Source organism: Temnothorax longispinosus, chromosome 7, assembly GCF_030848805.1.
Source record: "Temnothorax longispinosus isolate EJ_2023e chromosome 7, Tlon_JGU_v1, whole genome shotgun sequence".
Classification (NCBI taxonomy): Eukaryota; Metazoa; Arthropoda; class Insecta; order Hymenoptera; family Formicidae; genus Temnothorax; species Temnothorax longispinosus.
In genome coordinates this window covers 2,152,780-2,179,136 of record NC_092364.1, presented here as the reverse complement: position 1 = coordinate 2,179,136, position 26,357 = coordinate 2,152,780, and the positions used below count along the sequence as shown (strand labels likewise).

At 39.9% G+C, this 26,357-nt stretch overlaps 5 protein-coding genes across 9 annotated transcripts; 3 read left to right on the top strand and 2 right to left on the bottom strand.

The window, feature by feature from the left end:
• Positions 1-705: 705 nt before the first annotated feature.
• Positions 706-7,958, bottom strand: Rrp5 (Ribosomal RNA Processing 5). Its single transcript, XM_071784652.1, has 6 exons — positions 7,775-7,958; positions 7,484-7,549; positions 6,583-7,144; positions 3,255-6,473; positions 3,011-3,176; positions 706-2,851 (listed from the first exon to the last, which is right to left on the bottom strand). Exons 2-6 carry the CDS (start codon positions 7,547-7,549, stop codon positions 2,695-2,697), a joined length of 4,170 nt encoding a protein of 1,389 aa, XP_071640753.1. The 5' UTR covers positions 7,775-7,958; the 3' UTR covers positions 706-2,694.
• Positions 7,959-8,243: 285 nt separating this feature from the next.
• On the top strand, positions 8,244-10,757 carry Ost48 (dolichyl-diphosphooligosaccharide--protein glycosyltransferase non-catalytic subunit Ost48). Its single transcript, XM_071784366.1, has 3 exons — positions 8,244-8,427; positions 8,963-9,589; positions 9,740-10,757. Exons 1-3 carry the CDS (start codon positions 8,295-8,297, stop codon positions 10,282-10,284), a joined length of 1,305 nt encoding a protein of 434 aa, XP_071640467.1. The 5' UTR covers positions 8,244-8,294; the 3' UTR covers positions 10,285-10,757.
• Positions 10,758-11,695: 938 nt separating this feature from the next.
• On the top strand, positions 11,696-19,476 carry Cycg (cyclin G). Of its 5 annotated transcripts, XM_071784369.1 has the most exons (9): positions 11,696-11,856; positions 13,276-13,539; positions 13,662-13,965; positions 15,638-15,903; positions 16,104-16,520; positions 16,689-16,979; positions 17,219-17,427; positions 17,515-17,583; positions 17,691-19,476. In XM_071784369.1, exons 4-8 carry the CDS (start codon positions 15,757-15,759, stop codon positions 17,558-17,560), a joined length of 1,110 nt encoding a protein of 369 aa, XP_071640470.1. In that variant the 5' UTR covers positions 11,696-11,856; positions 13,276-13,539; positions 13,662-13,965; positions 15,638-15,756; the 3' UTR covers positions 17,561-17,583; positions 17,691-19,476. The 5 variants fall into 5 exon arrangements, with proteins under 5 accessions (XP_071640470.1, XP_071640472.1, XP_071640474.1 ...); XM_071784371.1 differs by lacking the exon at positions 13,662-13,965 and having other exon boundaries at positions 13,276-13,471; XM_071784373.1 differs by lacking the exons at positions 13,276-13,539; positions 13,662-13,965 and having other exon boundaries at positions 16,725-16,979.
• A 367-nt stretch (positions 19,477-19,843) lies between these two features.
• Positions 19,844-21,525, bottom strand: LOC139816705 (60S ribosome subunit biogenesis protein NIP7 homolog). Its single transcript, XM_071784375.1, has 4 exons — positions 21,205-21,525; positions 20,870-21,095; positions 20,643-20,783; positions 19,844-20,515 (listed from the first exon to the last, which is right to left on the bottom strand). Exons 1-4 carry the CDS (start codon positions 21,258-21,260, stop codon positions 20,396-20,398), a joined length of 543 nt encoding a protein of 180 aa, XP_071640476.1. The 5' UTR covers positions 21,261-21,525; the 3' UTR covers positions 19,844-20,395.
• Positions 21,526-21,565: 40 nt separating this feature from the next.
• Positions 21,566-26,083, top strand: Rngo (DNA damage inducible 1 homolog rngo). The gene is given in 7 exon segments (XM_071784364.1): positions 21,566-22,134; positions 22,672-22,745; positions 22,747-22,885; positions 22,962-23,216; positions 23,677-23,982; positions 24,100-24,219; positions 24,531-26,083. Coding segments are annotated over 7 exon segments (1,377 nt in total). The 5' UTR covers positions 21,566-21,863; the 3' UTR covers positions 24,743-26,083.
• Positions 26,084-26,357: the final 274 nt, after the last annotated feature.

Sequence of the window (26,357 nt, the reverse complement as noted above, 5' to 3'; positions counted from 1 at the left end):
TAATTCACTCTAGTATATATATATATATATATATATATATATATATATATAAATAAATAAATATATCTTTCTAAATATTATATCGAAAATAAATATTATATCTTTCTTATTCTTTAACCGTTACACACAGTTTACCGGATAAATAAGTTGGCATATTAATATTAATTATATTAATTATATTAATTATATATATATATATATATATATATATATATATATATATATATATTAGAGTGAGAAAGAGAGGAGAAATTGTCGTATTAAATATTTAATTTTAATTTTAATTTTTTTCTGGCAGATGTATTGTTGCTTTAATTATTCCCAGTTATATCTGTTTCAATAACATATGCGTATATATAAATTAATAAATATTTGTTTACCCTGATCGGATTCCTTTAATTCCAAACAAATTCCTAAAGGGAAAAAAATATATAAACTTGTTTATGTTTTGACGGCAAAATTACAAAAATATAGATACTCGCATGTGGAATTTATACCTGCACGAGCGTTTCTCTGCTAAATCAAAAATTGCTGAGACCAAGCGAGCATACAAAATTTAAGCTCCTCTTAATTCGAAATCCGATCAATTTCGCTGATAAGTTATACGTGTAGACGACATATCTCCGTGAAAAATGTCACTTGTGAAATCGTTCTCTAACATCGTCAAAAAATATATTCTTTACTTCTCTTAATTTAAACTGAAACTTTTCTCGAAAAATATCTTGATTTATTTTTATCATTAAATTTTAAGTATTTACAGTATGAATAGACTTTTTCATAAAACATTTACTGTACTTACATACGCTATCCGATACATGAAAATTTGATTAATATATACATTTCACGATATGTATTAAATTTTTGTAACGATAAATTTTTGATCGATTGCACGCAGAACTGACAATAAAGAAGACACCCATAATGATGAGCGTGATTGAAGATACCATTTGTCATTGTCGAACGCGAGTAAAGATGGAAAAAATCAACCATACATAGGCTATTGGCAATAACTTCTGACATGTTCTGAAAAATTATCCCAAATTAGTTGCCGACATAATTTCAAACTGTTGTTTGTCTTGATATGTGCGTTAGAAATGAAGAGGGTTTACTAGAATTTTATGTCCGTGATCTAGGAAGGAATTTAATTAAAGCTTCTTTGATCTTTATAAAGACTGCTACTGGTAAAGTACTGGTGACAGAAACATTGAATACTTTTTCTACGGATGCTCGCAGAAGAATATGTGTTTTATCTATATCAAAACTTAAAAACGAAAAAGAAACGTTCGTCTTCAATAATACACTTTTACAATGTGTTTTGAGTTCACTCTGTACGTTGATGTATTTAGTAAATGTATTTCCTATACACACACATTGTGAAGGAATTGTTAAATATAGATAAAGAATCTTAAGAACATATTAAATTTCTAATAGACGATAAGTGTATTTTTATATATAAAGCTTTATGTTCACAAAGTAAATACTTCGAAAATTTTTGTAAAGAAAATAGGAACTATATGAAATAGAAGTAACTGATATAAAACATAATGTTTTGGACGAATTAGTATTTACTTTAATAATTGGTGGTATATCTACACTAATAGAAATAAATGTAGTAATGTTACGTCAATTGTTTGCATTAGCTGAAAAATATGATATAAAAAATCTTAAATTAATGTGCGAACAACGTATGATACATAATGTAACGGTAACGAATGTTGTATCCATGTTAGAAATTGCAAATTTGCATAATGGAAAGATTTAAAGAAATATGCCGAAGATTTCATCAAATTATTCTTCGAAGATATTGTGCATACTACAGATTTTCAAATTCTGTTAAAGAGCTTTCCTGATCTATTAACTGCGATACAAAATGCTCGAATATCCGAAAAATCAATATATTAATTAACGATTAAGAAGCTGAATTGATAATTGGAATGTTATAGAGTCGAACTAAACATTATAAACAATATTTATACTTGTAATAAAAATAAATATGTACATGTCTCTTTTTAAATTATACGCTTATATTATATCTTGTAAAATGTGTCTGCTGTATTTAAGATTCAAAGAGAGGATAATAAGTCATAAAATTAATATGTTAAGCAAATCGTCTAAATTTTAAATTATGCGAACTTATTTCTCATAAGATTGTCAGGAGTGGCACCAAATCGTCCACGTCGCCAATTCAATACAGGGCCTTCCGATTGGTCGGTCCAGTGGAAAAAACTCCAAACATCGATCGCTGTAAGTGCATGGCTGTGGTCCAATGGATGCATTCAGCGGAAAAAACAGCTCAGTGAGCGCTTAGTGATTCTTTAATATAAATTGGTTCTTGCGTTTAGTTCCACGTTGGATCTAAGTGTGGAAACCAATCGTAATAAAGAAGCGCTTATCAAATTATTTTTTCTGTTGAACATTGTTAATGTAAAAAGAGCGACCAATCGCGTATCTTGTAAGACGAGACGATATGATGTTCCTCATGGCATCTACATTTTAAATAATTCTTGCGCTATTATGAAATTTACTCCTTTGAATCTGGGGATGAAATTTCGAGTCGGAAATTCATGAAGAGGAAGAAAAAAAAAAGAAGAATATTGATATACTGGATTCTGTTGAAATATAATAACATAATAGAGAAATTTCCTACTCGCTGTATGCATCAAATTGATAACATTTTTTATAATACGAAACATATTATGTATGTTTCTCCACGTAATCGGCAGCCATCTGCCGCACGCGAGCTACAGCCTCGGGCGTACCGTACTTTTCCTCGAAATTTATAAATTTCGTGAAGAGAGTTTTCATCTTTCTCGGCGGAAGCGTTTGGACGCATGCCCGTTCCAACACCTTCCTGCAAACGCAAGATAAAATTTTATTCAGTAATTATACTTAGTTAATTATACTTCGTTATTGAATAACTAAGAAATCAGGCCTGAAACAGATATGTTCTAATAATGTATATTTATTATCGCACGCTGTTACTTGTAGTAAAACCGTAGAATCTACGTACCTGGCTAGATCGATGTTCTCGGACTTGATCAGGCAATCGACGTAACACGACCACACGTCGACACGTTTAGGATAAGAGCTCAGGATGTTCTCGAATAACGTTTGCGCTCGTTCCTTGTCTCCCAGCTTGTTCTCCAAATTCGCAAATCGCACCAGCAAGTTTACGTCTGCAAACGCGAGTCACACAATTTTAAACATATAGGATTATTATCACTAAAATAAGAGGAAACGACTTGTGTACTTACGCTGAGATACGGGCAAAGATTGTAACGCCCGTTGCATAATCTGCCGCGACTTTTCTTTCATGCCAATTTTCAGCAACGCACCGCCGCAATCTATCCACGTCTGAGGATCTTGCCTGAACTTGCCGATCACGGTACTGATCAATTTCTCAAGCTCGGCCTTCCTACCGGCGTCCGCGTGTACGGTCAGCATGTGCATGTACACTTTGTACGCGTCGTTCGTCTTCACGGCCTCCTGGAACACGTCGTTCAGGGACTCGGCGGTGCCGTATCTGGACTCCAGATTCAGCCACGCGTTCCACACGTTCAACCGTTCGTTCTCCTCCCTGAAATTGATCGTTTTGATGGCACGTCTCGCGACCGCCCTCGCCTTGTCGATCTCCGTCGCTTGCAGATGATACGCCATGTACTGTAGCCACACTAACGAGCTGTCGGGGCTCGACAAAACCAATTTATCGAACTGATCGACGGAGCTGGGTGCCTGATTGCTCGCCAGAGCTTCCTCCCGCTGGCGAATCTCGCGCTCCTTCTGCCGTTCCTGTTCCCGCCGCTCAGCCGCGCTCAGCTTCTTTTTCTTCTTCCGTTTAGGCTCCTCTTCGGGCTCCTCCTCGTCGTCGCTGGACGTCTCAGCGCTGGCAGAAGCGGCTAATTTTGCCTTCTCGTCCCAAGAAAATCCGCACTCCGGAACGCGCAATCTTCCCGCTGATTTAGTCGCCTCCGTTTCATCTTCGTCGACAGAATCTTCAGCCGATTCAGAATTCTCATCTATGTCTTTTATTCTGATCTCCTCCTTGTTGACTTCAATTTCATCTTTCTTCTCATTTTTTTTCTTCAACGATTTCTTCGAGGCTTTCTGCGGCGCTTCCTTCGGGACTTCCTTCGGCGCTTTTTTTGACAAATTTGTAAGATCTACATCGTGTGGCGTAGACACCACCTTCCTCTTCAATTGTCCCTTCTTGCTAGTAGATTGCCCCGCTGTAATCGTGTTCTTTGGAGTTTCGAATGCGGACTTCAGCATGCAAATCGGGACGATATCAGACTCGCTCCCTTTCATTATAACGTACAGTCGAATCTTGGCGTGGACCCTGTAAGGCGTCAGATCGGGAGAATTGTCGTTCGCGTGTCGGCGGACGGGCAGTGCCGCCAGATATCCCGCGCCGTTACGTTTCACGACGACGAGTATGAACCACTTGGTGATCATCAGGATCTCTGCTTTTAACGTGACTCCAGTGGGCAATTCTGGCAGCATCCGTTGCTTCGAGCTGATGCCGTTTATTATTCTCGGTAGCAACGACACGTCGGCGAGCTCGTGGACGTAATTCTTCCACAGGATCGTACCGAACACTTGGTCCCCTACTTGAGGATTGCCGAAACAATGATCCTTGCGCACGGTGGCCATCAACTGATCATTCAACTGCAGCACCAAACCGTGCTCAGTTATGTTCTTGACGGTGCCAGTAACTTTTTGACCCAGAGTCGCCGACGAAATCGGCCTGCTCTCGTAGTACGTGGCCCTCGCCAACTCCGACAATTTGCTGAGGTACAAACTCAAGATATCCACCGCCGACATCATCTTGACCTCGTACTCAGACGGACTCTCCCACACGTCTTTCAACGACATTGTCAAAGTGAGCTCTTTCTCTCGCTTGTTGATTGCTGTGATTTTAACGAATAATATCTGATTCGTGTACAATTCCTCGAAATTGCTGACGTTCTTGTACGACACAAATCCGAGCTTGGAGTAATTTTCGATCGGCAAGACAACTCTCACGCCGTCCTGCAATATGTATCGCACCGTGCACGGAATGCAATCGCCTATTTTCAACGAGTCGAAGCTCCTGTATTTCTCCTGGGTCACGAAAGTGCGCGACAATATTACGGCCGGCTTTGTGGCGAACACGAGAGCCGAGATCACGTCCCCGGGAGCGCATCTCGACGCAAGTAAGCTGCCGACTTCGATGCACGGAGCCATGTGGCCCGCTGGTAAGAAGCTCGTCGCAACGTTTTCGTCATCTTCTTTCCGTATCATCAAATATATTCCTTTGATGGACGATTCCGTCACGGTCCCTTCGACCATCTCTCCGATCGAGAAGCTAACGGATTGCTTCTCTTCCTCGGAAACGATTCTCAATTTCATTCTACCGTTGTCCTTCTCCACCGATTCAATGCACACCGTAACTGTCTGGCCAACGGAATAATTCCAATTCATATCACGCGTATCTCTGTCCAACGTACCGCGTGGGACCCATCCTTTTACCTTTCCGTAGAATCTCACCAGTAAGCCGTTCTTATCTATCATGCTGACCGTACCGTGATACTTTTTTCCGCATTTGGCATCCTCAAAACGATGCAAAACCGGCAACTTACTCTTTATTAGCGACTGCTTCAGCGTGAATTTCACTCGTTTATTGTCATTATCAACTTTATCCAGGACTCTCGCCTCGACGCTGTCACCGGCTTTCAATTTGTGCACAGCGCTCAACCCGCTATCGGATACGTGTTCAATCGGGACAATTCCCCAAATCCTTCCGACTTGTGCATGTATGACGGAATTAGATGGTTCGATATGGATGGTCACGGTGAGAACGTCGCCAATATTAAGATCAAAAGCTGAGAAATATTTCTGCCTCAAAATTTCTTCCTCCATTGTACAGACATAAAAGTGCTCCAGCCAGTTGTACGCGAGAATTCTGCATTTATGTGTGGAACCTTCTTTGAATTCGGTCGGAATCTTGGCAAACGGGACGTTCGTTCTTCGAAAAGAGATATATCCGCGTAGCCCAGATTTAGATAACTTGAGAATTAGCCCACTGGATTCTCTGTACAGAACTTTAGCTCTCTCTACAATATCGCCTATGCGCAACATCTCCTTTTCCGACGTGTCAGCCAACAGACTAAAGTACGCTAATTTCACCGTTGGCAATATGTACAATAATGTACCGGTCACTTCCGTATTATCTGCATACGTAGATAAAGGGTTGTTTAAGTAAATTTGATTTATAAATCCAACATTATCCTTCCCAAACGTAACTTGCAGGCCATTGGAAAGCACCTTTGTTACATAAAGAGGCAATTTTGTTCCCGGCACTAAAACGTCCAAAGACACTACGTCATGTGAGTTAATCCTGTCGATCTTTTTCCTTTTAGTCGACAATTTGATGACAGACGTGTTATCTACCGTTTTTATTTCCTTGACAGCACACAAGAGTTGACTGCCTGGAACTACAGAATTTATGATATTAACAAATTATTTTGTAATGAATATTACTTTGTAATGAACGCAACGAAATTGTTACACATTATGCGGAGAATTAGTTATAGTTATACTTACAATATTGCTTTCCCTTCTCAATGTCCTCAGTAGCGACAAATGCCCTAACATTGGCTATGCCTGTGTCAACTATATAGCCATGATCCTCTATGCTCTTGACAGTGCAAACCACCTTTGTATCTTTCGCAAGATAACTAGTATTAACATTTTGATTTATCAACTGCGGCTCCATAGATAAACTGCAGGACCATTTGCTTTCGTTATTTATACTTTTGATGCAGCACGTCACGTAATCGCCAGGTTTAAACAAATCTGGTAGGGGCTTGAAGTCATTCGACTGGACGGCCTTTGCGTCGATTATATCTTGCAACAGATTTGTGTACGATTGGCCGAGATCTGTAGCTTGCACCTGTCCTACAAATCCACCCGGTAGAGACACTAGCAAGTGGTACTCCGACACTTCAGAAACCCGTCCAAGGAGAATCAGTCCTTCGCGTGGAATCGTTTGACATAGTCGGTCTGCAGTGGTGGGAATAAGATTTGTTTCTTCTACAATTGCGTTATCTTTTCTTTTCTTCGTTTGCGTTTTATGCCTCTTGGATTTAAGCTTCTCCTCAAACGGCTAGGACAAAAGTGTTATTATCAGTTGTGTCATGTAGCTGAATTTTATGTAACAATTTATGTAAATAAAATATCAATATTGAAAAAAAAATTTTATATACCTATATCCAATATACCTATATATATATCCAGTATATATATATATAGTATATCCAATATATTACTTATATATCTATATCAATACACATATTAATTTAATAATATAGATTACTATAACAAAATGTTACACTTTTTCCCTAAATCTTCTTTAAAATATATAAATTAAAATAAGTTTAAAAGGAATTAAATTAAATTAAATAACTCAAAAACAAAAATATAAAAAGTGAAATTATATATTTACCGCATCTGTAAGCCTCTTGATTCCAGGAGGTTTCTTCCCTCCTCGAGGAAAACTTTCCAGCGTCATCTAAAAATATGTCAAATAATTATTATCTAAAATTAATCAAAAAAATCGTTATTAGAGAATTACAATTAATTAATATCTATAATATAACTTATAACATAATAAGTCCTTTTAGGTTAACTGTCTGTTTTCTGTTGCTGCACTAGGTTAGAGATTATCTTTTTCCTTTCAATCGTTTTATTGCAATTATAATCGCGTACATGCCAAGTCTTCATTTATATAAATTACCTTAATAAATTATGCCGGTAGAAAAATTATATCACTGCTCCATGCGGAAACGATAAACACGTGCATATAACCTAGCATTTTTCAACAATGAACTGCCAGATGCGTTCAGAAGATTCTGCGACGTTTTCGTCCCTAGGAAACGAATCCTCCAATTGGATATTAGACCGCAGTCTAATGTCGCGGTTGGATTTACTTTTTATTTTCTTCTAAGAATTTTCTCACAATTCCTATGACCATTTCTACCTACCTTTTTAAAATTAGAGAAAGCTAAAAAATAAATTAAGCTGCATTAATTAAAGTCAAATCTGCATTAGTAGAAATGGACAAAGTCCGTAATATTCTGCGCGTCCCGAAGCACATTCGGGAAGAGAGCTAGCCGGCCATAAGAGTCCCTATATAGGGACTAGGGACTCTAGGCCAGAAAGGCCCGCGGCCTGCGCGTTTGCGAACGCGCCATTTCGGCGAGTCGACGTCGTTCGACGTGGCCCGTGGCAGGATTTTTCGTCACAAGTGGTGCGCGATGAGGCTCGTGGGGAGGTTATTCTGCCTGTTCCTTGTGTTCGCCGGCTCGAACGCCGGCGGGTCGATTCTCGTCCTGCTGGACAATCTCGCGATCAAGGAAACCCATTCGATATTCTTCAAAACGTTGCAGGGTAACTGGCGCCTCGTCTTTTATCTCTCTGATCGTCGCCGACAGTCCGGGCCGCTGACGGCTGTCTTCGGCACCGCGTTTCTCGCGTGCGTTACACGCTATACACGTCGTCGTGGACGTTAGACGCGCTTGCGGAATATCAATCCACGTCCGAGGGGCGTGGATATTGATAATTGACAGCAAATTCGATATGTTTCCGTCTTTTCTCGTCCGTGTACGAAGGCCACGTCAAAACGCAAAATATTGATCCGTTTTCAGATCTTCTCGAAGAATTTTTATGCTATTTATCGAGATAAAATACGTATTTGAGTATTTTAACATTAATTTTATCAATAGCGAAGAATGATACAAGTATTCGCTTATCAATTTTAATGCAATCGGTATAAAATTATTTTTACAATATGACATTTACAGTGTTATCTAATTACGGATATATGACTTATTTGTACGTTTTTTTTAAATATAATTGTTTATTACATTTTTAACAATTGATATTAATTAATGACATTAAATAATATATTTCTAAATTGTTACAGACAGCGGTTATGCCTTGACTTTCAAGTCGGCCGACGACCCAACCTTGCAGCTCGCCAAATATGGCGAATATCTGTACAAACACCTGATAATCTTTGCACCTACGGTGGAGGAGTTTGGCGGTGCTCTGAGCGTGGACGCGATAACGGAGTTTATAGACGGCGGTGGGAACGTACTGCTCGCTGGCTCCTCGCAATCCGGCGACGCCGTACACGAATTGGCCTCGGAGTGCGGCTTAGAGGTAGACGAGGAAGGCTCCACGGTGATCGACCACATGAACTACGATGTTTCCGACGGCGGCCAGCATACCACTATAGTAGCAGATCCAGCGAATCTGATAGACGCTCCGGTTATCGTCGGAAGCAAGGACATCCCACCGTTGTTGTACCAGGGAACCGGACTGATCGCGGACACGGATAATCCTTTAATTTTACGTTTATTGTCAGCATCTACCTCGGCGTACACCTATTATCCGGATCAACCGGTCAAGGAGTATCCACACGGCGTTGGCAAAAATACCCTGCTGATAGCGGCTCTGCAGGCGAGAAATAATGCCCGAGTTTTGTTCTCGGGCTCGCTATTTTTCTTCAGCGACGAGGCATTCACCAGTCCAGTTCAAAAAGGACAAGGTAAAAAAATTAGAACTAAATTCTTTAGGGAGAAAAACGTGATTTATTAATTTATTTATCTTTTGAAATATCTACAAATTAGTATCTTTAATAATTTTTGCTCAATATGGAATGATCTACATGAATGATCAAGCTCGATTGTGCTCGCAGGTGGTAAGAGATACGAGAAGTCCGGCAATCAGGTGGTGGCCAAGGCGATAGCGCAGTGGGTGTTCAAGGAGAACGGTGTCATACGCGTGTCGTCCGTTCATCACCATCGAGTCGGCGAGACCCAGCCGCCGGCCGCGTATACGATCATGGACGACGTGGTGTACTCGATCGAGGTCGAGCGGCTGTCGAACGGCAATTGGGTGCCCTACGAGACGAACGATCTGCAGCTGGAGTTCGTGCGGATCGACCCGTTCGTGCGGATGACCATGAAACCGGTGGGGAACGGCCGCTACGAGGGCAGGTTTAAGATCCCCGACGTGTACGGGGTGTACCAGTTCAAGGTGGACTACACGCGCATCGGACTGACGCATCTTTACAGCACCACGCAGGTCTCGGTGCGCCCGCTGCAGCACACGCAGTACGAACGCTTCATACCGAGCGCGTTCCCGTATTACATAAGCGCGTTCTCCATGATGGCCGGCGTGTTCCTGTTCTCCCTCGTCTTGCTGCACTACAAAGAGGACGCGAAGCCGAAGTCGGAATAACGTCCCGGCGGCGCTCGCGGATGTTATCGTCGTCCGATTGGATGTCCTCTCTCGCGAAGGCTGCGGTATCACGTTTTCTTGTTTTCGCGGAAAGTGTGATACTATAGAGAAGAACTCGTAAGGGTAGAAAGTTCAACTTTTAATACCACTTATTTAATGTCGTTCTACATCTTGGTGCGTGCGATTTTCCGGGTATCGGTGCTGTTTATTAAACGCGGCACTCTGTATGGATAACGTGACGTTATGTCGTAAAAAGTCGCGTTCCTGTACGTACATGTTTAAGATTTTATAATGTTTCTCCACAAAAGAAAACAAAAAAAAATCGAGAGGAAATTTTTTTCATGCAGTTTCCATTTGTTCCCACGTTTCTTCGAGAAATAGAGCGCTGTATATAAAACCATTACAATAGATTGTATGTAAGATTGTACTAAAAGATCGCTATAACAATCGGGACGAATAAATGCTAAAAATTATTCGCCATTACTTAATCTTGCAAGCCGTAGGGGGTAAATTTTTCTTTGAGAATTGCAGCCGTGCTTCACGTCTATCTATATCTCACCCTATTCCATCCAACGTGTTTTCCGCCCTTTTTAATCCTCGCATCATAACTCACGAACGAATTGACGAAATTTAATGTTCCAAAGCGCAAATTAAAGCTACTACTTTTAGCTTTAATTTGCGCTTTGGAACATTAAATTTCGTCAATTCGTTCGTGAGTTTTGATGCGAGGATTAGAAACCCGTGGGACACGAAAGGGCTGGTTGGATGGAATAGGGTTAATATATTTCGAAATTTATTAGGCTCCGCGTATATAATTAGAATTTCATCGAATCTATATATTTTGAAATATATCTAGGCTTTGTGTATAATTACAATTTCATCGAATCTATATATTTTGAAATATATCTAGGCTTTGTGTATAATTAGAATTTCATCGAATCTATATATTTTGAAATATATCTAGGCTTTGTGTATAATTAGAATTTCATCGAGTTTATATATTTTGAAATATAGGCTTTGTGTATAATTACAATTTCATCGAATTTATATATTTTGAAATATATTCAGACTTTGTGTATAATTAGAATTTCATCTACAAACAAAGTGGCGTTGACCCAGTCAATTTTTTAATGTTTGATCGTGTTTTTTTCGACGATCAATTTTATCCTTATCAACGTTCGATCTTAAATAATTGATTGTCGCGATATTTGTTTTACAAGCGATCGATATATGTTGCATTTTAATGAATCAATTGTGGAAGGAGTTTTACGAGATAATTTCAAATGCGGTAATTTTTCAAGTGCTACCAACGTTCACTTCCTTTATCAACAGTAGCCCGGCCTGATTCCCCCAACGCGCTGATTGGCCCGCGATGATCAGCTGAAACGGCGACGCATTAAACGACCTGGAGGGGGTGGAGGAGAAGGCCATCGCGCTCGTCGGGCCGTCGGGCCAACCGTCAGTTGGCGTAGTTACCTGGTTCTGTTTCTGTTTATCCTTCTGGACCGTGAAACAAGACGCGGGCCAAAATTGGGTGATTCGCCGACGTAGAGGCGTTTCGGACGCATCCGGGTAAGTATTCGACCACTAATCTACTCCACATTTGCATTTATTTCATTTCGCGAAAACGATGACTGATAAAAAGAACAAAAATTGATCCCTCGACATTTCGGTAGGTAGGTTGTGATCGCTGGCTCATTCTCGCTCCTTTCTATTTCCTCGCGTCTAAACGTGCGCCTAATCGAGCGTGAATTTTCAGTGCGACAGATACAAACAAAGGAACAGATTTCCGATTTAAAGTCGTTTTCAGGTGCGTCGATCTTCGTTTGTGTCGCGCGTAGAAGTGGAAAAACCGTTTCGATTAGGTCCAGTGTGTCCGGACAAGATCCCTGTCTGTCGACGGCATCGAGAGCCACCGATATTCGACGTCCGAGAAACCTGAGAAATCATTTCGAATGACGCTCCTTCGGCCGTTCTATCGATTGAGCCTATGATTCGCAAGGAAAGTGAGGCACGGGTCATTGTACTCGGCCGCGAACTCCGTTGCGAGTATAGTCTCTTTCATCCGTTTCCTAAACGGGGTCAGAATAACAACAAAATCGTAATCGAAATAGGCAGTACAGCGTTCTGACAACTTGATACATCGCTGACGCAACGAAAACTTCGAGGAAGCGAGATTCCTAGGTTGCCTGTGAACCGAGCGACCCTCAACCCTTTGTTCTCAGTGTCGTATCCCACGGACGAACGCGAATCGCTTGTTTCGTCCTTAATTTATTTCGATCAGCTGCTTTAATGTATAAAAAATTCAATTTCTTTAATTATTTACGTTATTTTGATTTTTAGAGATTTCAAAAAGACTAAACAAATTAAATTTTTTAATTAATTATTTAAATTATTTGGACGGATTTGTAGGGATTCCAGATTTAATTTAAAAGGCTTCAAATAAATTTAATCTCTTTGTTAATTGATTTATATTATTTCGATAAATGTAGAGATTTAAGGTTCAAGATTTTAAACAAGTTTAATTTCTTCGTTAATTGATTTATTTGAACCGATTTTTAGAAATTTTAAATTCAAGGTTCTAAACAAATTTAATGTCTTTATTAATTGATTTATGTTATTTGGACAGATTTATAGAGATTCCAGATTTAATTTAAAACTCCAAACAAATTTAATTTCTTTGTTAATTGATCTATATTATTTGGACGTATTTGTAGAGATTTCACAAAAATGTAGTTCGCTGATTATAATTAAGTACTGTCTCGAATGTTTGGAGAATTATATAGACTGCCGCGCGAGACGCTATATCGAATCCACTTGGAAACAGGCCCGGCAAAAGGTCAAGATTCTTTGTTTCCGATCGAGCGGAAATTAAATAAAAATCAGTTATATTAATCGCCTTATTCGAATGTCACTGTTCATATTTTTAATTATTTTATCATCAGCGAATTTTTATGGCTGCCGTATGACTTATTCATGTATAATTTACAGCATTCGTTGCCAGCAGTCGGCCAGAAGTGTGGGATTTACGTCATGTAACACGTGTAACATCCGAAAAATCGATAAACATTTACGTCGGTCCGCGCGGGTGCGTTGAACCCTCGCAGTATACGTACAACGGATGATGTAACTTTTAACCTCCGCACGACGTAAAAATACCTCGTTCCAATTATCTGATGAAATCTAGGTAAACTAACAGTAATGCAGAATCAGCATTCATTATCAACAATAGAAATAAAAATTACTCGACGAGTGGTATGTAGCAGAAAACAATTTTTATTGAGTATAATAATTTTCTGATTTAATAATAGACATGTAATAAAAATAGATATTATAATATCGCGCGCATTCTGTATTAGAAAAAAAATTCTTTGCAGAGCCATGAAATTTCTACGTAACCCGGCATCTCTCTTTCGTCATCGTGTAAGCTCTGGAATATTCTGAACGACCTCGAGAGAGATATGGGCTTTAAACACTGCGCTCTCTGTCTTTCTCTTTGCTCCCCTCTTCTCTCAGCTGAATCACGAGGCTCCAATTTGTCACATATTTGACGAGTGATCTGTATTTGTTCGGAACGATAGAGAAACTCTTTTCCCGAGCGAAGTTCCACGTGTGGAACTGAACGACAGGTGGTCTGAGCGATCGAACTTCAATTAACTTAATCGACGATTAATTCAAGCGGTAAAATCGCTTGGAACAAAATTTCTAGCCTGTCTCTTCTTTTTTTTTTTTTTAGGCTACGGTCAACGTGACGCTACAAATTCTTTGGAGCGTTATTCTTCTCTTTCTTTCTTCATTGAAAGAAAAGAGAAGAGGAATGCTTCGAAGCATTTATAGCGTCACGTTGACCGTAGCCTAAATCAAGTATAAAATCATGAGCATCGTGATATCATTGAGCAGGTAGCTTTTAAACGTGTCATGTTTGTTTTGGACATTTCGCTCTTGTTTACTTGCACTTTTAATCTCCCATTTTACTTTTATCTCTCGCGAAAACAAAAATAATCATCTCATTATTTCCCGTATTCCCGTCTCAACCCACGATCGAGAGTCGACGCCCACAGTTCGGTTGTAGAACAACGAACAGAATTTTTCGACGAAAAATACGTGATTTTTCGACAGACGATATGCGCTTATCTTCGCCGCGTGACGTCAGATCGTGCAAGACTGCCGATTGACGTCATTGGTTTCGCCTAATTTGGAGATGACTCGCCTTTAACTTCCAACTCGGATATTCACTTTTGTCATTATCTATATCGAAAATCATTCCGATTTCTCGTACATTTCTCGCACACTTGACTTTGACATTTGATTTTTCGGCAATAACAGATTCGGGAGATGGCGTGTTTACAATCGTAAACACACGTTTTATCTTTTGTCTGAAGTGGCTATTTACGAAACGTCAAGTTGTTTCGTTTATCGAAAATGCACCCGACTATCTGACGATGTCGACATTCTTCCTTTTCTTTGTTATTTCTCATTTCTGTCGCTTCATATACATTATACCCGATCTGTTCCGCTCTCTCACCTTACTGCGAAGGTGATCGAATAAAAAAAAAGAAGAAGAAAAAGAAAGAGAATCCAAGGAACGTGCTTTACCAGGATGGTGCATCCTTGAGACTCTCTCTTTTTAACCAGGTCGCGCGCGCAAAGAGACACGTAGCATTTTGTTTACATTGTCCACGAACAGCCGTGCTAAAAGAGAAAAAGATTCGGTCGACCTTGCACAATTGTGCGTTTGATCACGCACGACGCCCAATTATTTCACCGAAGACACGAACAGACATTTGCGTAACGTTAAATGTTAAATCGCCGTGCGTGCGATCTACGTTGATAAATATCAATTGGGAAATGTCTTAACAATGTACGTAACAATGAAAAGAGAGCTCTGCGATACGTTAAGACCAACTCTTCAGTAGTTAGTTAAAAGATTGATAGTCAAAGTTGAGATAAAAATGTTGACGTATATTGTTTGTCAAATGCGATAAAAATTGAAAATTTATTGTAATTAAAATATTTATAGTAATAAAAATCGTAATAACAGTAGCTTTACCTCTCAATACATGTATAAAATGTTTTTTTTTTTTTTACAAAAAAAATCGAATTCAAATCGAAATTGGATCCACCTCAATCTATTATTCAAGTTCGTGAATTCTGCGATACTCCAGCCATATAGATTTAAAGCTATTCTAAAAAAAAAAAAATGAAACCTTTATTTCTCTACAAGTAAAAACGAGGGTACAGAGCCACAACAGGGTGTTCGTGTGTCATAATATTTACTTTATTTTTCTCGTTAACGATACGATTTGTACGGACGCGCAAAGTTTATCACGAATCGTTTATACTCTGTTTACAGATACAAGGCTTGGCCAGCTGCGCCATTCTTGTTGTGTGGTTCTTCTCATCAGCCACACTACATCAGCCAACCCTGGGTGCCGGGTCGTCGTAGTCGGATTGTTGTAGTTAGCTGTTGCGATGTCACACACTGCAGGAATGGACACGGTCTTGCCTGTACCGGATGCCATCCCCCCGCTCGAGAAACTGCAAGAGGACCTGGTCTCGAATCTGGTCCAGGAGGTCAAATTTCAACCGGACCTCCACCAATTACCTATTACAACAAAGGTGAGAATTGTTTTGCGCGGAAGAAATGGTTAAAATTTTATAAGCAGCATCAATAAAATTATTAACTGTGATAAGTTTTATCTGCCACGTCAGTTCAATGCACATGTTGATGCATTAAGATTTTAGTGTTCTTAATTTTTAAGATTACAGATTAATAATAACATTTGTTTAATTGCCACACTAATGTCTGTACGTTCCAGGACGATGAGATAACGATTGGTGCTCGGGACAGATCCGCTCATGTACTAAGATGCCTGAAAGTGGTGTACGACTTGTCGTCGGATGTATTCTTCATTGCGATCAATCTGATGGACCGTTTCCTGACGAAAATGAAGGCAAGGCAGAAGCATATGGCCTGCATCAGCGTGTCGGCCTTTTACATAGCCGCCATCCAATGCGCGCAGGAAATAGATGCCGACCATCTAGTCTCGATCTCGCAATGTCGATGCACGGCCGACGACCTGAGACGTATGTCGGGGGTGATACGAGACAAGTTGCAGTGGGTACCCGGTACTCAGCCCACTACCACCTTGACTTTTCTACGGCTGTTCAACAATATGTTTCACGCGGTGGCGAAGCAAATGCATCTCGGTGACGTGTATACCAGCATCATCAAGGTGAGCTATCATCTAATCTATTTATAGGATTAAAAAAAAAGAAAAAGATTATGTTCGTCGATCCTCGACACCAAAGATAAAGTTCTAACAGCATTCGAAGTATTTGTTAAGTCGTTGTATGCCAATTTTATAAGTACGGTTTTATTGACACGAAAATTATATGGTCAGACTGCGCTCTCACGAGCACCGTTCGTCCTGTTACAGGAGTCCGAATTGATCCTCAGATTAGAAATGGTGGCTTGCGATGGTAATTGCGCGAGCCTCAGGCAATCTGAGGTGGCTCTGGTATTACTCTGCACTTATTTGGACGCCGCTGTTAATCGGCTGAATGCAAATGCGGACGCCACTGGGTCTGCTGACGGTCCATCTTCACACAACGCATCCACCATTGCGCCATCCTACCAGTTGCTGAAAGACGAACTCATGCAGTTCGCCATGGGGCTCCAAGAGAAATGCAACGTAAATGTTACTTCATTACTTGGTTTAAGTTTTATTATTTACTTTGAATAGAACACATAGAATGTCGAAATAAATCGTACGGGGAAAAAATATTTTTGTAAAATGTAAATTCTTTAAATAAATGAAAATTTAAAACAAAGAACAAATTAAGATAAATAGAGCGAAAATAATCACGAGATAATTCGGCTCGCATAATTTATTTGTCGATCTTCAAAGCTCATGTTTTTGTCGTGTCTTAGATTTCAGAGGAGAGTTTCTGCTCTACTCATGAGGCGGTGGGCGCCATACTGAGCAAGTATAACGCACAGGAGCAAACTCCTTACAGGCAGGAACTAATCTGGAAAGTTTCGTCGCGTACCGCGGGTATTTTACGTCCGACCCACAATTTCAGATCCGTGCTACCCGCCATCGCGGAACATGCGCCGATTCCGTCTCCGAGCAGAATCAGGTATCTATCGCCACTTCTTTAGATCACAGTTTAAAAAAATGTCATATATTGTTAAAGCATCGAATTGAATCTTTTTTTCTTTTGCAGGAAAACCCGTAAATACGCTCGACGCCATGGCAATAAGAGACGTTAAAGTAGCACCACCATTTTTTTGAGGTATGGTTTCTATTAAATATTCTGCTGTTGTAAAGATATTTTATAAATTGTTACGAATCTTGGAAATAAATGCTTGTTACATGTTCACTTTTCACTTTTGTTTTCAGAGTACGGCATTGGCATTTTCTTCTGGTGTATCAAGTAAACTACTTTTGATATACTGGATATGTCTGGTTTACGCGTCAAGTAAAAGCGCAAGATTTTCACTTTTTCCAGTATGAAGATCAAAATTTTACTCGAGAGTACAAACGTCGTTTCACGCGTTACAATAATTTCCCTTAGAAGCTCCGTTTGTGTCATCTACTGAAATGTACATACTAGCAAGACACAAGTCTTTTACTGTATAAAAAATATATATGTTTTGCCAGTATGTAAATTCCTCATTAGTCGCACCATATATTAATCTCGGCTCACTTTCTCATCGCATTACACGCATGTATTTCGGAATATTTGTGCGAATATTTTATGAAGAAGACAAGGATTTGTGCCCCTCCCCGTTCCTGCGATAAGATTGAATTGCTGTTATAGGGATGGGGAGAGGGAGAAGGCGAACAGGTACATAAACACTGTGACGAGCAGAAACCTAGTAATCATCTTTAAGAAATATTGAAAATTAATGTGATACAAAAAAAATCCTTTATAGTTATTATCTAATTAGTAAAACAACATCGCTTAGCAAAAACGTATATCTATATATTTACAAGATGTGTTAAAAACGAGGAAAAATTATAAAAGAAAAAATAATAATGAGAATTGCGAAAGTGTGTTGAAAATTTCGTATAACGTAAAACGGTTATTGGAGGAAAAAAAAAGATTATAAAGATTGGTCGACATACCAATGAGAGTTGAATGCGCTTAAACCTGTGCTTGCTAGGTTTGACGAAGAAAGAAAACATTTCGTCAGATCTAGTGTCATGTCTCGAAAAATACGCTTCTCTTTATCGTATCTCCGCGTCGAGAAAACGGAACAATCGATAAAATAGGTTTATTGCACTCTGGATGAATTTCTTGGCGTGTACGCACATGTCAGATAAATAATGAACGAATAACGGGGAAATCTACGAAATGCACAAATGTGTAATCCAGAGTGTTGTGGAGACGAATTTCGCTATCGCGTTGCAATATAAAAGAAAAGACGTGATTCTTTTTATGTATATTCCAAAGATAAATCATTGCATTTTCTTTTTAAAAAATTGAATTTTATTCGAATCGCTTCTTTTCTGTATGAGATTATCTCGTACGTTTTGAGATTAGATTTTCTTACCGTAATAATACAAACGCTTTGTATTGATATCAGTATTGATATCAGCTTTACGATCATTTATTAGCTGATTCGATCGCGATAAAGTAATATAAGAACGTGTCAAAGAAAAGACATGAAGAAATACTCGTAAGTCGTTGTCCTTAAGTCTTGATTGATCGCATAATATAGTATAAATGTGTAGACTGCGTGCATTTTGTGTGTACGCGATCAATTAAGGATTAAGCGCAATCACGAAATATCGAAATGTGAGAAGCGAGTGGACATCGTATAGAAATTCGTCCGCAAGCAGATGAAAGCGCGTGAACGACGCGCCGTAATGCAACATAATTTGTAATTTTATTTATTTGGCAAAAACGTTGAATCTTTTATAGACGGTTTCTATATATTCTCATACATAATTTCTCGTCAATTTGTGCTACACGGTATTGCGATTCACGGTAGCTCACAATTTAGCGCTCGGAAGCTAGTCCGCGTCATCTGTGTCTTCGTAACTGAAGAAAAAGGAAAAAAAAGCAATTGTTGGTTCAAATAAGTTTGCAAATCTTAGCCAGTTTACGCTAGTCATAAGTCGTACCGTACTTTCATTTCGTGATCTGTGAAAATACATTCTCTTTTTGCCTTGCGGCATATACATCGTGCAAATTTTATTCCACGAAGCTTTTTTTTTTTAATTTTCTAACAAATCTCTAATCACCACGCATGGATATTCGTAAAGTCACCGGTGTTCTTACTGGAAACGAGCCGAAATGCTCCGCAAGCAATGTAACGGAAGCACAATTCAATCGAGCAAAATCACGCATCTCAGGATTATAGCTAGTGCTGAGAAGATGTTCTTCTGCAGATGCGGCGTAGCTATTAAAAATTTGAGACTGCAAGAACGAGATGAAGAGTCTGATTTTATAATATTAAATCTATAAGATGAGATAAATTACTTTTTTCTTTTCGGATAAAGAGAATAGAAAGTCTTGTCACGAGATTGTCATTTCTATGTGTCGTGTATATATATATATGCTATTTATTTCATCTGAATAATTTTATTGAAAGAGAGCACAAATTTTCACTTGTCGGTATTATATGTTACATATAGTTTCTAATTTCGTTAACACAAGTACGATAACGTGTTTCTTTCAAAGATCCTCTTGCGTAATGTGGAACACGTAAGAGGTAAAACGGTGTATTTACCTTTTACCATTGACGACAAAAAATGAATTTGTAATGCACAAAGTTCGTTCATAATAAAATAATAGAAAAATACAATGGAGATAAAGTAATAAATCTCTAACTGTAATCTTTTGTTTTGCAAAGAGAGACAATCACCATTCGTGTCTGTGTTCCATGATGAAAGTACATACACATACATACGTACATATGTCAACGAGCATGTAACAATCTCTAACTAAATACAATATTATGTAATGCGTTTAATTATAAGGTCACACGACTCGTGGAGACGTAAATTATAAGATACGAAGAAAGACATCGAATTTACTGTACAAATTGGATATATATTTCGTTTCCTTGAAAAAATAACAGGCATGTAAATCTTTGCTAGAGCAACGTGTCCTCTGAACGTATGTACTCTCCAATGTCCGCTTGGTGAAAGCAAATTGTTGCTATCGGATCCGCGTGTTTGCAGTCCGCTGTACTCTTTGCAGCAACGCCAAATCCCTGACATATTAAATAGAAAATGAATGAGCCTTACATCGTTTTGTTATCTCTTTCGTTTGTGCAACGATGTTGAAGAGAGATAATCGACAATGTAATCAAGAAATAATTTGTATATGATATCGCATACCAGTGGCAAATCGTTCATAGAAAGCACGACGACACCCTGATACTGAGAAGTACCTTCCGTTATACGAGCGAGACCTGATTTCATAACGTGATGTCCGTACAGAAACTGTTGCTCCGCCGAGGGTTTCACCCAGATCTTGTGCTAGATAAGGACATTGTTCTTGATAAGTTCCAACTAACGTTTGCTCATAATCTCGCGGTTCAACATGTTCAACGGCGCACACTCACCTGTGCGTAAGGGGCCAGATAATGTAACGCGGTAACGTGCAGCTTGAACTTCCCCGATTTTGTGAATCTGCCGAAGCAGGTGCCTAAGCTCAACAGGTGATCACCTCCCACGGTATTCGCCAAGGATAATATCTTCTCCGACACATAGTACACCCTGTCCTTTTTCTCCCGAAAGCAGTACATCCCGTCCGGTCGATCGATCAGGTTCTTCACGTTAGTGCCAATGCTGCGACAAGTCAATTTAAAATTTATTATCAATATTCGATACACTTATCTACATTTAACTGGAAAATTATGGGAAACGAGTGAATAATTGAGGTTGCCAAGTTACTCACTATTTTGTTAGCTTCTCGAACACGAGCTTCGTCCTTTCCTCCGATAATTGCTTCATCCTTAGAATATACGGGGGAACGTGCCGTCAATTACTTATTTTCTTTGAAAATAAATTATTTCTCCGCGTGATATCTCTGCAGCTCGAACACGTGCAGTGTTGACGTGACGTCATACGACGTCCAGCCCGTTCAAAATCGATTTGGAATTTGGACGCAGAAAATCGCAGCCTATCGGCGCCCGCGTCGAGACGAGGGCTCTCGATTGTCGTTCGATTGTTGATGTCGACCGCGCCGCCGCGTGCAGTGCGTGCACTGCCGCGTCACCCGTCTCGGCTCGCGTGATCGTGTCCGCTCGTGTCTCGCCGCCGTCGGGGAAGTATTTTTGCTGAGCTGGTCCCGTGTTTACATCCGGAGGACTCGTCGCGAGATCGGCCCGTTCCCTCCCACCGCGTCTCCCCGCCCACTCCGCACGAGTTATCGGCCGCCAGCCGCCTTTCTCCGATCGCGATCACGTCGCGGTCGTCGCGGATCCTTCCCGGCACTTTCCCGTCGACGGCGAGAGAGAGAAAGACAGAGAGAGAGAGCGAGGCGGACGCGTGGTTTGGTCTGGTTTGACGTGGACCTCGTGTTTTGATCCGTGAAGCTCCACCGGCGCGCACGCGATGAAGGTGACGGTGACGACGCTCAGCGACGACAGCGTGTTCGTTCTCGACGTGAGCGAGGAGCTGGAGCTGGAGAACTTCAAGGCGTTCTGCGAGATCGAGAGCGGCGTGCCGGCCCACGAGATCGTGATCGCGTTCAACGGCCGGCCGCTCATGGACGACAAGAAGTCGCTGCGCGACCACGGGATACGCGACGGCGACGCCGTCATCCTCCAGCACATGCACCAGAGCGGGGGCAGCGATCTGAACATGCAAGGACCCTTCAACAGATGTAGGTACCCGAGGGATGGATGCACCGTGTGTGGTTAAGCGGAAAATTTCGCTTTAACTTTTTAATAATTTTACTTTTCGAGGGTGTGGAGCCCGTATTCTAAATAATTACCTTTGATGTAACCTTAATGTGCAGCCCAAAGAACATTATTTATCTTTATGCCGTTGTTTGTCTTTATTATGCTCCGCGTTGCATCCCAACGGCGTGCTTTATCATTTATCTTGCTGATAGAGCATAGATAACGATGGGGGCCTTGAAGCCTCGGCCTTTGACTTCCGCTTAATTATACATGCCTTTGTCAATCTTGGCTGTTCAGCCTCAATACCTACTTGAAAAACAATGTCAATTTATTTTTATCTTTCTCCCCTTTGTGCTGTACACTCTACCGGCAGGAATGCCTGGACATAATACATATACATGTACATATATGTCATACATATCAAAATGTCCAGGCATTCCTGCCAGTCAGTGTACTTGGCAACATATATCTTGCCAGAAATAAATGAACGTACTAAATTTGAAGAAACATCGCTCTAGCCATTCCAATACTGGACTTCAGTTCCATCAGAATTCCCGGGACCAGCAATAATCAGCGCCCGTCGCCGGATCGCGAACAACAGAGTACAAAATCCCCGCAGCGAGGACGATCCGGCTATGATAAAGAACATGTTCCTGGCTAATCCGGATCAGCTGGCGTTGCTGAAGCAGAATAATCCCAGATTGGCCGACGCGCTGCTGTCGGGAAATCTTGGTGAGCAAGCAGTTTCGAATGTTACAGCTTAACGTTGCGTTTTGCATCCTTTGGCCTAAATATCCGTGCGTTATAGATAGATTTTCGACTGTACTCAGAGAGCAGATAGCCGCTCGAGAAGAACGGCAAGCGCAACGGCTGAGAATGATGAACGCCGATCCGTTCGACACCGAAGCGCAGCGGCTGATCGCCGAAGAGATCAGGCAGAAGAATATCGAGGCAAATATGGAGGCCGCGATGGAGTACAATCCCGAAACCTTCGGCACCGTCGTCATGTTGTATATTAATTGTAAAGTCAACGGATTTCCGGTTAAGGCATTTATTGACTCAGGTAAATTGTCCGGACCAAGCGCTACCTCCGGTAGCAAGGGAAAACGCGTCGATTTTCCACTCGCATCTCGAGAAAAACAAAGTCTTTGTGCAAGTCCTTTCTTCGATCTTTACTGTATCGTGCTTGAGATTATTTTTAAGTATCTTTGTTCTTCTGTTATACATCTAGGGGGAGGGAGAGGGCGGCTGAGTAAATGTCTATTTTTAAACGTATACATCTGACATCTCGAATAATCATTCTGCACGGCATGCAGAAAAACAATTTAATTTTAGAACGCCTGACCTCTGTCCGCGAAAACAGGGAAAAAAGGCTGAATCTTGATTTAAATATATTCGAATGTATTTCGATCTCAATCCTAGAAATAACAAACGCGAAAAGGAGGTTTTTGGAGAAAATGCATTTTGCAAAATTGACTCTAAGCATCGTAACGTCAACAAGCCATTATTTTTTGTGACCCAAGGTGCACAAACTACTATTATGTCCGCTGCCTGCGCCGAGAGATGCCACATTATGCGTCTAGTCGACACGAGGTGGGCGGGAGTCGCCAAAGGCGTTGGAGTACAACGCATAATCGGTCGTATACACATGGTACAAATACAGATCGGCAACGACCATCTGACAACATCGTTCAGCGTCCTTGAGGAACAGCCTATGGACATGCTGTTGGGCTTGGACATGCTCAAAAGACATCAGTGTTGCATAGACTTGAAGAAGAATGTCCTGAAAATCGGAACTACAGGCACTGAAACTACATTTCTGGCGGAAGGTGTGTTTCTTCCTTTCTTTGCAACTAATAAGACATGTTTAAGTATAATTAATTTTGAGCAGACGTGAGATTAAGAAACATTGGCGAACATTAATAATTTATTAATTATTTTTACAGGCGATTTACCGGAGTGTGCAAAATTGAGCGGGAACAGCGATGAATCCATAGACGACAGGGATCTCCAGCGAGCTCTCGAGGATAGTACGAGGGATGCTAAGAAACAGAGGCAGCAGCACGGTAAGTATGTATCAGCCCAGGCTATCCTTTTAATCCTCTTGTCCTTTTATTCCACTCCATTTATTAAAATTAAAAAAATATTTAACTTTATCTTTCCCCTATGCGCCTGGTCTGTTTTTAGTATATTTCTACCATTGCTTATTCTTTAAATAATTTTAAATTACTTGATTTTTGTTCTTGACAGCAGCTCAAAGCTATGAACATTTAATTTGCACGATTATTTGAAGCATTTGATATTTTCTTTGCCTCTTTTTTAAAGAAGATACAACTTTCCTCGTCATTGATATAATGTTTCCATTGAAATTCGTTAGACGGGCAAGGCAGCAGTAATCATGGGTCATCAAGACCCGCCGCCGCCTTAGAGACTACCATCTATCCGCATGATCCGTTCACGGAAGCCACGGTTAAGGAACTGGAGGCCCTGGGTTTCACCAGGGCACAAGTCATTGCGGAATTGCGTAGGTTTAACGGGGATAAAACGCAGGCTACCGCCGCGCTGTTTGCGAAATCATTAAAATTTTGAAAGTTGTCACATTGCGATTCGAGTACGCAAGCTATCGTGAAAGAGGAGACAGGCATAGATCGAAATTGTGAATATAAGATAGGCAATAAAAGGATGGTGAGGATAAACAACGTTCGAAACAATTGTTAAGTATTTTCGTCATCAACAGCTGTTTGATATACTTCTAATTACAGTTGATACTCCGTTCTGTGAAATCGTTGAAATCGAACTTGTTAATATGAAACTTCCCCGTAATCTCCATTCTAATGGTACATTTATTCTAACATCATTTGAATGAAAATGTTATTATGGTCTGTCTGTTATTTGCTTCCTAATACATACAGTCACATAAATGAGAGTGCTACGGAAGAACATCATTTTTTGAGATTTCAACCGATTCACAAAACGGGGAAGGTACACTACAATATGGCCCGTTAGTAAACGGAGATTTTGACAATAGCGGTGATATCGAAAAATTTTTATAGCTCGGAAACAAATGGAAGAACATTGAAAAACGCTGGAGAATACGCGCATTAGATTGAATCTTATAAAAGTTTCAAGTTAAGATGACGAGAAGTTATATTTGAAGTATACTTCCTTGTATATTTTCTTACGCATACGCGCAACGCCTAATTGCATTATTTCCAAAGTATATATATTGTGTAAATAAAATATATATACTATTGTGCTATGTTACAATTGATTAAAAGAGGAATTAAATTGTTACGTGACCTAATACTTAATGTAATAAATTGCATTATGCATACTTGCAAGATATAATTATACATTATATATCAAGATTTAGTTTGGATGCCACATGATCTTGTAAAATAAGACTTGTGTATACGTAATTGCGCTGAGGAGAGTCAGCATAAATAAGCGATAAGATTTTTCTACACGCCCCTCGAAAGATGCATGTATCTTTCGCGGTAGGTATTCTTTGTAGTTTTTTCATTTACGCGGTGAATATGGACAAATGTATATATCTAGTATTAATAGACTCTAAATAAATCGAGCACGAAATGGGATAGACAGAATCTTTGCGCTAGAACATCGACTTTATGGCTTGATAATGTTTCAGAGACTTGAATTTGATGTTGGACTCAGCTCAAACTCAGTTCCTCATTGTTTACCGAAGAAATACCGACTTTGTACATAAAATGATAATGAAAGGCGAATAGAAAGATTTTCCATTTTTTAAATAAGATATTTGTTACACGATAGCAGTTATGAAGGAACGTCTTCTACGCAGGTGTGTATCCAACTTACAGATAATGTCGATTTTATACTGCTATTTTTTTTTTGACAAGGTATTTGGTACATTAGTGTAATTTTTTTGTCATAAATAAAACATGAACAATATGGCGTGATTTATTTACCAACTGAACATTAATTTAGCGAAAGCTGTTAAACGATAATAATATATGTATTGTAGTTATATATTTCCAAGATAATTTCAACGAAGTAATTTAACCTTCATTTATGATTTACAATCTAAACAATATGGAAGTGTGCTAGAATAGCCCAATGGGAAAGCAGTTGCTTTAGAGCAGCAATTAAACAAACAATTCCAGTTTGATTTCAGTTCTACTATTCCGCACATATGATAAGAAATTTTTAATGAATGATAGAAATA

What these genes read in the sequence shown, in the direction of transcription:
- Cycg (XM_071784368.1), top strand. Translation starts at nt 15,757, where the DNA reads ATGTCACACACTGCAGGAATGGACACGGTCTTGCCTGTACCGGATGCC. An exon ending in AATTACCTATTACAACAAAG is followed by an intron (nt 15,904 to 16,103) that starts GTGAGAATTGTT and finishes TGTACGTTCCAG; the next exon opens with GACGATGAGATAACGATTGG. An exon ending in CCGTCTCCGAGCAGAATCAG is followed by an intron (nt 17,428 to 17,514) that starts GTATCTATCGCC and finishes TTTCTTTTGCAG; the next exon opens with GAAAACCCGTAAATACGCTC.
- Rrp5 (XM_071784652.1), bottom strand. Translation starts at nt 7,549, where the DNA reads ATGACGCTGGAAAGTTTTCCTCGAGGAGGGAAGAAACCTCCTGGAATC. An exon ending in TCAAGAGGCTTACAGATGCG is followed by an intron (nt 7,145 to 7,483) that starts GTAAATATATAA and finishes CTTTTGTCCTAG; the next exon opens with CCGTTTGAGGAGAAGCTTAA. An exon ending in ATCTTTGCCCGTATCTCAGC is followed by an intron (nt 3,177 to 3,254) that starts GTAAGTACACAA and finishes TCGCGTTTGCAG; the next exon opens with ACGTAAACTTGCTGGTGCGA.
- LOC139816705 (XM_071784375.1), bottom strand. Translation starts at nt 21,260, where the DNA reads ATGAAGCAATTATCGGAGGAAAGGACGAAGCTCGTGTTCGAGAAGCTA. An exon ending in TTCGAGAAGCTAACAAAATA is followed by an intron (nt 21,096 to 21,204) that starts GTGAGTAACTTG and finishes GACTTGTCGCAG; the next exon opens with CATTGGCACTAACGTGAAGA. An exon ending in CTATGAACGATTTGCCACTG is followed by an intron (nt 20,516 to 20,642) that starts GTATGCGATATC and finishes TTAATATGTCAG; the next exon opens with GGATTTGGCGTTGCTGCAAA.
- Ost48 (XM_071784366.1), top strand. Translation starts at nt 8,295, where the DNA reads ATGAGGCTCGTGGGGAGGTTATTCTGCCTGTTCCTTGTGTTCGCCGGC. An exon ending in ATTCTTCAAAACGTTGCAGG is followed by an intron (nt 8,428 to 8,962) that starts GTAACTGGCGCC and finishes AAATTGTTACAG; the next exon opens with ACAGCGGTTATGCCTTGACT. An exon ending in TCCAGTTCAAAAAGGACAAG is followed by an intron (nt 9,590 to 9,739) that starts GTAAAAAAATTA and finishes TTGTGCTCGCAG; the next exon opens with GTGGTAAGAGATACGAGAAG.